The following is a 13,440-nucleotide window of genomic DNA, read 5'->3' on the forward strand; positions in this document are numbered from 1 at the left end:
AATCATTTAGGTTGGAAAAGACCTCCAGAGCCATCCAGCTGGATTGAGTCCCAGCTTTGGGAGGTGCTTGTCACCCAGACTAGAGCATCGAGTGACACATCCAGTTGTGCCTTGGGCACCTCCAGGGATGGGAACTCCACCACCTCCCTGGACCCATTCCAGTGTTTAACAACCCTTTTCATGAAGAAATTCCTCCTGATGTCCAGCCTGAACCTCCCCAACACACATTCATGGACGTGTGTACACATATGCACAGGGTCCATCCAGAAAACCTGACAATTCCTACATGCCTTAAGCTGTACTCAAAAAAAAGAGCAGACCTTAACCCTTTACTAAAAAAAAAAAAATAATTTTTTTTTTTAGTAAAATACCTAATATTTTTAATTTTTGCTGTTCTAGGAGAGTATTTGTTTATAATTATGCATGGGGATCTGCCTTTACTGTGAGTTCAGTAGTGGTAGAACTTTGTTCTTAGGGCTGAATTTCTTCAGCAGCCTGGACCTTGATGGTTGTGGGTTTCAGGAATGGTGTGCCAATTGTAGTGCTGGGGCCTCTGCTGTGTTCAGCCACTGATACTGCCCTGGGTGGCTTTAAGCCAAGAATTCAGCCCCTCTCTTCATGTTTTACTTTTGTCAAAATGGTGATGTTTGTCTTCCCCAAGGACAAAAGCTTTTAGTTTGTTATTTGTAAAGCCCATTTTAAGAGCTCACCAAGGAAGGTATTAGTGAAATACAAAGTGGTGGCTTTTTTTTTTTAATATTTTTATATTATGTGAGTCACTCAGAAATTAAAAGAGAAAATGAGTTTCTCTTCCAAATAAGTGATACCAGCCTCATCTTTACCAAGTGACTTTCTCCTTGCTTCTGCAGGGTGTTGTGGGGATCAGGGTGAACTCTACTTCAAAACATTTAATTGCACACAGTGAGAAATGAAGAAAACTGAAGGGGATCCCAAGAATGTATTAAAAATCAGAACTAAAATGAGAATGATTTCATGTCAAGTGAGACAAATGCAGAGTTGATACTCCAGTGCTTCACACTTCCACTTGTCCTTGGCACCGAGAAAATGAGATTTTTAATATCTGAAAAACAGATTGCCATGAAGACTCATCCATTGTAAATTTAAGCTGCCTTTATAGCAACTTAAGCTGGGGACAAGATTGTTCATTACATCCGATTCTACAACTGCAGCCATGATTTCCATATTAATAGTGACTTTTTTTTTTTTATTGTCTCTACCAGAAATAGGACGGGGAGCTGGTTGTGTTTTCCCTGGGTTAGCAGATAATTTATTTAATGAATAATGCGAAAAGGGCAAAGGTTTGTGAGTTCTTACTCCCATATCACCACAAAGAGTGGTGACACCTGCCGTGGCTGCTGTGCTCAGAGTGCTTTGGTTTGTGCAAAAAGGAGACTGAGGGAAAGGGATATTGAGTCATGATTCAGAATCAGGATTTGTTGCTGATGGAATTTATGTTGGTCAGGATTGAATTGTTTTGACTGAGATTTTAGGTGAAGGGTTTGCTTGTTCCTGATGTGCCCTTAAGTGACAAAAGCATTGAAGCAACTTCTCACATGTGTCTGGGGGTGGGGAAGGTATTTCTGTGCCACTGAACTTTAGACCAAAGTGGAGTCAAAGACTGTTTGTGCCCCTTTTCAATAGCGGCCGCTCGGGGCTGGCAGCGGCCGGAGGAAGCACCAGCTTCCTCTCCTTTCTCTGGAGCTGGGTTTCCTTTCACCAGTCCTGCTCCCAAGGCAGACCTGAGCATTCCCTGTCCTTCCTTACTTAGTCTGGGACAATTTCTGGCTCTGAGTGTGATTCTGGTTCTGAGTGTAATTCTGGTTCTGAGTGTAATAAACCTGCCTGACACTTGACGTAGCAAAACCAGAATTATCCCTATTTTCTCATGGATTTGCTGCTGCTTTTTTTTGCTGAAATCCCATTGTCCTCTGTCTGCACTCACAGGTCTGGAGTCTCTTGGAAAAGCTCATCTTCCTCCTCTAATCACGTCCCAAATTTGGTCTAGATCCTAATGGCTCTTCTCTTAAAACATCTGAGGTCCATACCAGTTTTTTCCTCTTTCATTGCTATCACTAATATCATCCTTCTGCCTTTGTCATCTCAAAACCTGAGTTACAGCAGCCTTTTCTTTGCTTCTCTTATCTCATCTCCTCGTGTTCTACTTTTAATCCTGCATTTCATGATGATGGAAGGTGATTTTTTTTCTTTCCTTTCTGGGTTTTCTTCTTCGCTATATCCACATTCTTCACCCTGGAAGCAGATCTTTCTCTGAGGAATCCAGTTCTTTATCATTAACCCCTGTGACCTTCAGAAAGTTTGTATATATTTAAGTCTAATTTGTTCCTCTTTGGAAAACAAAACTGCTCTCTGTATTAAAATTTGGCAAGAAGTCAGCAGCATGATCTCATATTTTTTGTGACTGCCTTGGGGAATATGTTTAAAATGCAGTTAGGAGATTTGTCAGAGGAGGGGTTTGATGGGGGAGTCTCTCTAAAAGGTTTGGGAGGGACCTGGGTGTTTGGCTCTTCCATCCATCAGTGATTTGGTGTCACTGATTCTCTCCCAGCTCACAGAACGTGAGGCCTGTGAGGGTCTGCTGGGACCATTTGTCTTGGTGACCTCTTTTCCTGGAGAGAAAGAGGCAGCTCAGGACCTCAGTGTGGGCCAGATGAGTTGTTCTGGAAGAGCAGCAGCCAACACTCAGCACCTCCCCTCCCTGGAAACACCCAGAGCTTTCCCTGGCCACAGCTGGGTGGGAGAAAGCTCTTGTGGACAGGCTTAAGCTTTCCAGGAGAGCTGGTGGCCAAAAGCTGAGTGCTGCCACTTCTGGGAAAGTTCTTTCAGCTGAGCTTTTGGTTCTGAAAGTTCATGAGATTTTTCATGGAGGAAAAAAGGAAAAAGGATGATGTAGAGATAATATCACCAACCCTGGAGAAATTTAGGAGCTGTGTGGATGTAGCACCTGGGGACATGGGCCAGTGGTGGCCTTGGCAGTGCTGGGGTAACAATTTGATTTGATGGTCTTGAAGGAGGTGATTTTCCTCCTGTACTCTGCTTTGTGAGACCTCACATGGAATTCTGTGTTCAGCTCTGGGGTCCTCAGTACAGGGAGGACGTGGAGGTGTTGGAGTGAAACCAGAGGAGGCCACAGAGCTGCTCTGAGGGCTGGAGCCCCTCTGCTCTGGAGCCAGGCTGGGAGAGCTGGGAATGTTCAGCCTGGAAAAGGCTCCAGGGAGACCTCAGAGCCTAAAGAGGTTCCAGGAGAGCTGGAGAGGGAGTGGGGACAAGGGCTGGAGGGAAAGGAGGAATAACTTCCCACTGCCAGAGGGCAGGGATGGATGGGATATTGGGAAGGAATTGTTCCCTGTGAGGGTGGGGAGGCCCTGGCACAGGGTGCCCAGAGAAGCTGTGGCTGCCCCTGGATCCCTGGAAGTGTCCAAGGCCGGGCTGGATGGGATTTGGAGCAGCCTGGGACAATGGAAGGTGTCATGGCAAGGGGTGGGACAGCACGAGCTTTAAGGTCCCTTTCAACCCAGACCATTCTGGGGTTCTGTGATCTTAGATCAAGCAGCTCTGTGCCTCTGCATCCCAGTGTGCCCAGTGGGCTCCGTCTGGGACAGGTGCAGTTCTTCCCCAACATCTTCAGCAGGCCTCAAGGGAGGAAGACTCATTCTCTAATACCTGGACCACTTTAAACCACTGAGAAGAGCCAAGATGTGTCCATCCATGATTGCTCTCCATGGATTAGCAATCCACCATTGCTGATGGTACAGAGGGAGGAGAGGAAATCTTCCCGTGCAACTCCCTATGCTACTGTGTATCCACTCATTTTCTATCCCAGCTCTGCCTGGATATAACATCCTGCTTTTCTCTTTCCTCTTGGTTAATAGTTTGACTTTTGGAGCACTTTCAGTCCATGTTAGTTTGTGGAGAAAGACATCAGCAGTGATAGCTGAGGAAAATTCTATTAGGTCATTCCTCCTCAGAACACGGTACCTGTCTCCTGAGCTCTTTGCGGATGTTGGCCAAATAATCCTTTTAATAGCTTTTGTGAGTTAAAAGGGTAGGTAACTGTCATAAGGCTAAATGATTGCATAGATTAATTTACTTGTGGCCGAAAGAAATCAATTGTAATTTAAATTTTTGTCTCTGGACTGATTACAGCACCAGACATAAACTTTCTCTGTAAGAATCTGCCGTGTGCATTGTAGTCTGGGAGTCTGGATTAGTGACAGATTATCCAGAATGATGTGATTGGATCTCTTTGCCTCTTCCAGACATCTCTAATGTATTTGGATCTTTTCCTTGTGTCTTACAGAATGGTGAATAACACTGAAGACCCTCAAGAGGCTTTGTAACGTCCCATCCTCATGTAAAGTATGCTCAGAACTTTTCCAGTAGTGTAAGTACAAGCTGAAGAAAGTTGTAACAATGAAGAGTAATTTTGTGGTGTTCTGTTAAACTGTCTAAAAAGAGCAGAGAAATGGTTGCAATGATTATGAGCAGTTGGTTGAGTTGGAGAGTTTCACTGGTTTAGTGGAACATTTAAACCAGGGATAGTGAAATAACTGGACATTTAAATCAAGGAGTAGTAACATTCAATTCCTCACTTGTTCTGCCTCATGTATTCTTTGTGCTTCTACCTTTCTGTCACTCAAACAGAGAAGGAAAATGATGCAGTTCTTAGAAAATCAGAGAAAAATCAGTGCTAAAGGAGAGATCTCCATACAGCAACTCAACAAATGAGAGGCATAAAGAGTTTAACACCATTCTAGATCTGCTGAAAGGGATGATCCACCTTCAATTTAGTGGCCTCTGGCAGAGACAAAAAGCCTGGGGTACCTCACCTAACCCTGGTGCTGGATGTGTTGCTTCAAGCAACTCAAGTATCTTGAACCCCAGTGCCAGTCGAGGTTGTCCAAATCCCATTGTGGAATTTGAAATCAGTTTGTTCCTTTTAACTACTTCTGTCATATATCTTCAATTTGATTGGTTTCCATGCTGTTTCTTCAGTAAATAAGCAAATAAATTCAAATTTTGAAGCTTGTCAGGCTGAAAGGAAGGGCTTGACCTGCACTGTGCTGTCACTCATCTCCCACTGGCCAGTTCTGTACTGTTTGCAATATCCCTGTTGCAGGCACAGCCAAATGCTCGTCCCCTGCAATCAGATTCCTCTTGACTTAAAATTATTCCTTCTGTCAGACTGAGCTGGAAAGAGAAACCTTTTCTGCAGGATAGGTAGCAAGGAACTGGGCTGCTGTGAATGCATCACATTTTCCCAGATGGATTATTTCAAGGATGGAGATCTATCCCTGGACCATGATAGTGCAAGTGGCAGTGCAGTCACAGCCTTCTGTAGAAGGAGTCACAGCAAAAAATAATGAATGACAGGGATTTAGTGTTGGAAACCAAGCTCCAATGGATTTCAAAACCATTAATTAGTGATTTTCTATTGCTGGTGGCTAAGTGTTCTGTTCAAAACTGGTGGTTTCCTACTTGGCTGCCAGTCCCTTGAGCCACCTCCTCTTCTTCCTTTTAGCTGGAAGCATGTTGGACTTCACTACTAAAACCACCACTTAAAATTGTAAAGATCTGGTTCACAGCAGGAGAGAAGTGTGGAGGTAAAGCCACATCACCCTGGGCATCTTTGTTATCCCGGTAATTTGAAGTTTGCTGGGTGACCTTAGAGCTCCTCTGTGCTTTGAGTGAGCACAAGGACATGTCACAACTTTGTGTCAGGCTTTTGCCAGAAATTTCCAGATGTGGAATTGCATAGCTTGAATTTCCTGTGTTTCAGCTCCATTTCAGTCATGTTCTGCCCCTGGGCAGTTTTCTGCTGCCACCTCCCAGCAGAGCAGTAGCGGCTTCCTTGATTTTATTCCAGTGTATGTGCAGTTAACATGGCCATGGAAGATGCAATAGAAGTAGAAGTGAATAATTTTTGACAGAGGGAAAACTGGGGGGAACCTATTTGGAGGGGATTAGAGAGTATTAAATGAGAGGAAATGGGCCAAGATGACCTATTTAGATAGAAAGTTTTCAGATTAAACCACAGATATCTTTTAAAATAGGTAAATGGGATTGTGAAGGGGAAAGAAGCAAATGGAGCCTTAAAAAAAAATATTTAGAAGTTTGAATTCAAAGTGATTAAGATTAAGATGGAAAAGTTGCTAAACTGCCACGGTAAGAGAGTAGTTGGGTTACTCCTAAGAGAAGGAGTCCCCTGGGTGCAGTTACCATTTCACTGCCTCATTTTTACCCTTAGTAGGATGAGAGCCAGTGTTGGAGAGGAGTTTGAACCATGGTGTGAACACAGAACTCTTGATCTTTGCCTCACAGGAATTGAGAATTTATCTAAAGTCCTGTAGCCAACACAGCTTTAACTCTATTGGGCTCCCCATAAATATGGGAGTAATTACTTGAGCTTTGTAGTCCATATTGATTAATTAATATGTGTTAATAGTGAGCTATGACCATCAGTATGTTTTACATCCCTCAAAGTATGATTTCTGATAGAACCAGACAGTTTCACTGTCGTCACTTCAAATTTACCTGAGTTATCAAGCCAGTGCTTATGAATTTAACTGCCAGCAATGGCAGGGGTGTCTGGGGAGTGAGTAAAAGAAAATCAGGGTGAATAATACAGATGGAGAAGGACTGGATTGAAGCCTTGTCACAACTGGAAGGAAAGAACAAGAGTGTGAACCCTACCAAGTCAGCACAGATTGAAGAGCAGGTACTGGATTTACAGTGGCTTAGAAAATCACCACAGGCTGAGCTGTGCCTGTCCATTGTCCTTGAAATGTGACACAAATCAGGTTAATTAAACTCAAGTAACAGAAAACTCAGCTGATTTTCTCCTTTTGTCTTTGGTGACTTAAGTATTGTGTAAATAGTGGGTGATTCTGGGAGCATTCATTTGGATTTTTTAACTTCTTTAACTGAAACAATGTCCTGCCTGAGCCCGTGGTTTTGCTTTAGGATAAACCAGATGAGTTAATTCATGATTTCACAGCAAAAGTGACCTAAAGAAAAATCTTGTTGAATGGTCAACTTTTTTTCCTCAAAAAGGTTTGGCACAGCTGCCCAGGGAAGTGGTGGATTCCCATCCCTGGAGGGTTTAAAAGCTGTGTGGTTGTGACACTTGGGGACATGGGGGAGTGGTGGCCTTGGCACTGTGGAATTTAGACTGGGTCTTGTCTGTCATGCAGGAAATTTCCCTGGTTCAGGTCTGGGTTACACAAAGAAATGTTTGTTGCTTTAGGAGCATTAATTAGGACATGAATTTCTTTCTGAAATACTTTTAACTAAAATAAAACTCTAGTACAGAAGCAGCAGTGGCCAGAAGCCCATGGTTTTTGCTGTTATGATTTATTTTCTTCAAGGAGACACTGTTATCTATTCCTGAGTTCTCCAAGTGTAATCTCTGTCTTCACTAAGGCTGTGCCAGCAATGCTGCACTTGTAACCTGTTTTTCTAGTGGAAAATAATTTTCTTTGTAGTTAAGCACAAAAACAGGAGTAGGTGAGGTTCAGCTGTTTGCTGGGTTTGGATTTTAGTTTCCTGAAGTAATTAATTTCTCTTGAAAGGAAGTGTTTTAGTTGTGAGTGCTGGTGATAGATCCTGGAGAATGAAGGTGCCTGAAACACTTCAGAAAGTTTCTTTTTCTTCATGTGTGGAAGAGGTGGTGGAAATCCTGGTGATGGCTTTGCTTGAAAGTTGTCCTACACCTTGTCATTGTGATGATATGGATGGACCCTGTGTGTGTGGTGAGAAAATGCTCAGAGTTTGGCCAGGCTCTTGTTCTGCCTTCTTGCAAAATTCCTGTGTGACTTCAAACAAGTCATTTGGACTTGTCCAAAGTCCAGCCCCTCTCTGGGAGCTCTTGGTCACAAAAATTAGTGTAGTGTTATTTCCCTGCCTCACAGAGATCTTGTGATTGGAGTATTTAGATACCCCAAGTGGCAGAATTAATGGAGAAGAATTCTGAGATTCTTCCTGGATTTTAATAAAGGATTGATCAATTTTTGAGATTAAATGGAGGAGACAGAAGACAGCACTGTACGCTGTAATCTTGATGACTACAAATTATGAATTTTCATAGAATCCCAGAGTGGTTTGGGTTGGAATCCCAGAATGGTTTGGGTTGGAAGGGACACCAAAGATCATCCAGTCCCATCCCCTGCCATGGGCAGGGACACCTTCCATTATCCCAGGTTGCTCCAAGCCCCATCCAACCTGGCCTTGGACACTTCCAGGGATGGGTCAGTCTGGTGTCCTGGGCAGACCTGTGTCTCAATTTATGACTTTTTTAATGACTGTTTCTTCACATGGATTACACTATTTCAGTGTGTTCATGAGATTTACTATAACTAAAGCACACAACTCCTGCTTTTACAGAGCTTATATATCCAAAGTTTAGTCTTCAGCTCCCGAATCCAAGAGCTCCTCCTTGCTCTTGGCACAGGTTTGGGCTTTGGGCCCTGGTTCAGCACTCAGCTGCCACTACAGTTTTTCTCTCTGTTTGTTAGTCCTGCTGATCCCTCATTCTGCCCTTGAATCCAGGCTCAGAGTTTGAATTCCTGCCTTGTTGCTGTAGAATTGCAACAATAGCAGGAAACCCAGATTTTGGAAGTAGGGAAGGTTAGGGTTAGACAGATAAGGTGTCAGTGTGAATCAGTGTGTGCCTTGAGTAGAATTCAGAAGTATCTGGCTGCCAGCCCTGTGCTTAGTCAGAGGTCAGTCCCTTTTGTAAGACTTGGATTATGACAATAATTGCCATTTATATTATATTTTTGCCTTGTAAGATCAATCTCAAGTTCTCTCTCTCTTTCCCAGAGATGTAAAGCAGAGTAAGTTACTCACCCAAGTGGCAAAACGACTGGGTTTGCTCACTGCCAGCATCCATTAAAATGATTTTATCAGCAGAGAATTTCAGAGAATAAGTGGAAGAGCAGCTTGTGTAGAGCAGTGAGTCGGGGTTTGGGGCTCTTTAACCAGCTGAGAAACTTGAAGCCTCCTGAAAAAACGATGTGTTGATATTCTGCTCTCAGCTTGCCTCCTCTAATTTGTGTAGCGGTGAGTATTTGATTACGCCGGATTTATTTTCAGAAGTTTCAGGCTGCTCTTATTAATTGTCCCCATTTTGATCGAAGGCGTGTGGCAAAGCTCTGCATTCCGGAGCCGCTGTTTTGCATTCCTAAACAGAGCTGGTGATGCTGAGGCTCCGTGGCTCAGCTCAGAGCCTGATTTCCCTCCTTGCTGCAGCGCGAGGCTCTCGTTTCCCCGGGATGAGAGCAGTCATTACAAGAATTACATTTTGTTTGTGAATCAGGGTGAATGGGAGTAAGAGGCCTTTTTTTGAAAATCAGAACCCAGAGATGCAACTGCAGGAGATAATTATGCAAACGTATGGATGAGGATGGCACTGTGTTCGTTGACATGATGAGCACTTCAGGCCTGAGGTTTTTTTCTCTCTCTCTCTCTTGAAAACCGGTACAACTCCTCTGAAAATACTGGAGTTGCAACTGATGAGCATAAGTGATGAGTCAGATCCTTAATCCTCTGTTACGCCCCAGAATTCACAGCATCAGCTCCTGGTTTTGAAGGCAGCTTTGCTTAATATGGTGCAAAGTTTTAGGTGCTTCTGAAATATTTATGTTACTGTGAATCATTGAATCACACAATGGTTTGTGTTGCAAGGAACCTTAAAGATCATCTCATTCCAATGGCAGGGATGCCACTCACTATCCCACATTGTTCCAAATCCTGTCCAACCCGGCCCTGGGCACTTCCAGGGATCCTGGGGCAGCCACAGCTTCTCTGAGAAACCTGTGCCAGGGCCTCCCCACCCTCTGAACTGAAGGAGATTCATTTGTGCAGTAAGAACAGAAAAGGCCAAATGTTGAATTTCAGTAGACTGGATACTGTTATGCCCTAAATGCCCCAATTCTCTTCCAGCAATGCCTTAGATCTGCCCTGGAAGGGTCACTCAGTCTTTGCCTCTGGGTTTGATGATCCATGTGTGTCCCTTCCAACTCAGAATATTTTGGGATTTTTTGGTGCTGTGTGTCAGTGCTGTTTGTGGAACTGCTGTAGCTCAATGAAAGCACTTCCTCTGAGCATCTTGTAAGAAGCAGCTGCATCCTTTGGGATGGGGTAAAGGGTTGGATGGGGCCCTGATCAACCTCATCTCTCAGCACCATCCCTGCCCGTGGCAGATGAGCTCTAAGGTCCCTTCCAACCAACACCAGCCTGGGATTCTGTGTGGAAAAGGAAGGGCTGAATGAAGCTATGCTTGGTACTCAGATCTCATAAATATGTGTGGAGAGAGAAACAAGCTTGCATAACCTAAAACAGGGTTATAAAATTCAGAGTGGGCAGCTGGAAGTGGAGTTTCTTTGTAGTCGCTGGTTCTCGTAGGAAGCATCCTGAGCAGTATTTCATGTGAATTCAGTTGTTGAATATCAGACTGGGTGATAAACAAATTACATTGCTCTGGAAATAGCAACACCATCCTTAATGCCCATTTTTAATATCAGGAGGACATCCACCTCCAGAGCTGTTCAGGCTGTAGTTCTTACCAGTAGTGGATGCACAGACACACAGTAAAAATCTGGCAGGTTAAGGAGTTCAGCTTTCAACTGTGTTGGTAGTTAAAACTCTGGTTTAATTAACGAGTTGTAGAAAGTGATATTTCTAGCTGTGTACTTCAGAAAAACCTATTTCAGCTGGAAAGCCACAATTTATGTCATGATTCTGCTCTTTCATTTAAATGGTGAGATGGCATTGAGTGACACCAAGGAGCTGCCCGTGATGTTGTGAAAAATGCTGGTGCTGTAATAAATGAGATGACAAATCCTGGATGTCCCTGTGAGCAGGGGGGGGGGGGTCCTACCTGTGCCATGTGTCAGAGAAGGGTAAATGTTGGCATCTCTCCCCATCCTGCTCTCCTCAGTTGATGGGACTTGATCAGAATCATTCTTAAACCAATTACCAGACTTAGGATCCTGTTCTGAACACTTTGGCTCTTGCCCACATCCATATTATGCAGATTATATCAAATATAGGTCTTACAGCAAAAAGCACAACTGGTTTTGTCAGTCTTGAGCTTTGCTTATTAGATAAAGCAGTGAATTTTAATGGGAATTGGAGAAGGACCTCTGCAGAAGAGCATCTCCTCAGTGATGCTAGAGTGCTTCCTACTCATCTACAGTGAGTAGAAGAGTGGAAAAAATGATTTCTTGTGATCATTAAAGAGTCCAGAGCCATTTTCTCAAGTGTTAGAGGTGTTAAGGCTGCTGTCTGGCCTTATTCCCAAACGGGTAATTGAATTGCTTTGAACTTCTGCGAGTTCAATTGGACATGGACTTAGCTCGTAGCTGTTTTTATGGGATTATTCTGCTGTGCTCCATCACCTAGAAAGTTAAGTGTTGGGTAAATGATTCTTGCATCAGCGTGGGCTTGGGCTGTGAGAATAGGTGAGAAACCCTTGATGTGTTTTTTCTTTTCTCTGTACAGTGCAGGAAAATAAAGGAAGAGGGCACTCTGGCCACATACCCCCACAGGAGATCAGAACAGTCAAACTAGGGAGGGAGCCCCACATCCAAAGGGTGAAATTAATTTAAAAAAAAAAAGAAGTTAAATAAACCTTGGTGGAATGAGAAGGAAGGGCAATGCTGGTGAGAGCAGCCCCTGAGCAGCCTCCACTCCACAAAATCCCCATAGAAGGGGAGGAGTGGTGCTGCATTGGGCTGGATATTTTATATCTGCAGGTTTGGGAGGGAAAATAAATTCCTTTTTATTTACCTCCTTAGAGGTCTCCCTTCAATCTGATATTCAGGTACCTCAGGTTGCTTTTGGATAAGCCATGAAAGATGAACATGAAGTTTTAATGCTTTGGAATGGTACAACTGGACCATTTTTTGGGGGATGTTTGCTATGTTAGTGTAAGGAATGTAAATAAGTTTGATACTTCAGGCTACTTACTTTTTATATCAGGACCTAAAGAAATTTTGTTTTAAAGGGCAAGATTCAGTTGTTAAAAAATGTGTCACTTTTAGTTTTGAGCTTAATTAGACAGTTGCAGAGCTTTTGCTTGCAAAATTTCACGGAGAAAAATGCACAGCTGTTCTCCCTTGGTTATCTTTCATTTTTTGGGTGTCTCCCTAAGCCCATTGTCAGTGGTGAGAGTATTGATAGCAGATAAAGCATGGGATGTAGGGGATATTTTGCTACACAGGCAGCAAAGTTTGCCTACAGCAAAGTTTCTCCACGGTCAGTGTTCTCAGGAAAAGTATTTTCCATCTTGATTTTCTCCTGTACCCCCCAATCATTCTGCTTGTCTCTATCTTATTTTATTCCTTGCTACTTTTGCAGTTGATTGTATTTCACAAGGAAAAAGAGGGGGAAGTAAATTGAATTACAGGTAGCCAGAGGAGTGCAGGAGGATAAGAGGCTCTTACTGCAATGTGGGGGGGATGAAGTGGTGGAGAATATCCACTCATTAATGAGGTGAATGAAATTAGGGTGATTCTAAAATGGCTGATTTAATTAACTGCTTTGTAAATTGATGTTTAAACAGGGTAAGATTATTAAAATATTTTAAAAAGAGAAAATAACCAAAGTCCTGCTCAAGTAACAGTTCAAAATAATGCTTGCTGTAGTTATTCATTAAAAAGTTGTGGATAGTTGGCAATGTTGGAGCATGTTCAGTAATACCATATTTTGCAATATTTGTTTTGGGGTTTTAATGGAAAATTCCAAGCTCCTGCAGTTGTTTTCAATACATAAAAGTCCCTCAGGAGCATTATTTCTAGATCTCATGTGTAGAAAAGTACGTGAAGATGGGAACTGGAGTTCCAGATCAAGAACACCAGTGAGATGTGTCAGTGCAATATATGCTGAGTGTACAAATATAAACAAGGCACTTTGGACATCTCTGTATGGCATTAGTGAGACCAGCAGGGAGATACTCTAATTTTGGTCTTCTTGCCTCTTGAGTGTTGAAAAATTACCCAGAAGTTGCCTTAAAAGTGTTGGAGGTCTGTAAGAATTCTTTACATGGACAAACAAGCAGATCATTGGTTTTAGTTTGTTGGTTTTTTTTTTCAAGTTGTCCACATTTTTCCAGTGGTTGTGTTAAACACAGTATTATGGTGTTAATTTCACAGTAGGTTTGCTACTTTTACATTAATTTCTGCAAGGCTTTAAAGTCCACTGATGAACAGGACTCCAGAATACAAGTTGGAAGTCATTGAATATCTTACTTTGCATCCCTGTGAACTGAAATTCCCACACAAGATGTATCAAAGAGGGACAAATTGAGGCTGGAGCTCTTTCCTTCATACAGCCACGAGTGATGGGAGCTCAACCCCTGCCCCTGCATCTGAGAACTCTGCACTTCATTAGCTGGAATTT

General features: G+C 43.0%; 1 protein-coding gene across 10 annotated transcripts in view; it reads left to right on the forward strand.

Moving 5' to 3' along the window:
* The window catches only part of HMBOX1 (homeobox containing 1), a 116,949-nt gene that overhangs the window by 41,380 nt on the left and 62,129 nt on the right, over positions 1-13,440 (forward strand). For 9 of the 10 annotated variants that reach the window (XM_058834211.1, XM_058834210.1, XM_058834212.1 and 6 more), the window contains one exon: positions 4,340-4,423. In XM_058834211.1, coding sequence (XP_058690194.1) covers positions 4,401-4,423 — 23 coding nt within the window. In that variant the 5' untranslated portion in view covers positions 4,340-4,400. The remainder of the gene's footprint in view (positions 1-4,339; positions 4,424-13,440) is intronic. The other variant, XM_058834216.1, reaches the window with a different exon arrangement.

Source organism: Poecile atricapillus, chromosome 3 (genome assembly GCF_030490865.1).
Source record: "Poecile atricapillus isolate bPoeAtr1 chromosome 3, bPoeAtr1.hap1, whole genome shotgun sequence".
Taxonomy (NCBI): domain Eukaryota; kingdom Metazoa; phylum Chordata; class Aves; order Passeriformes; family Paridae; genus Poecile; species Poecile atricapillus.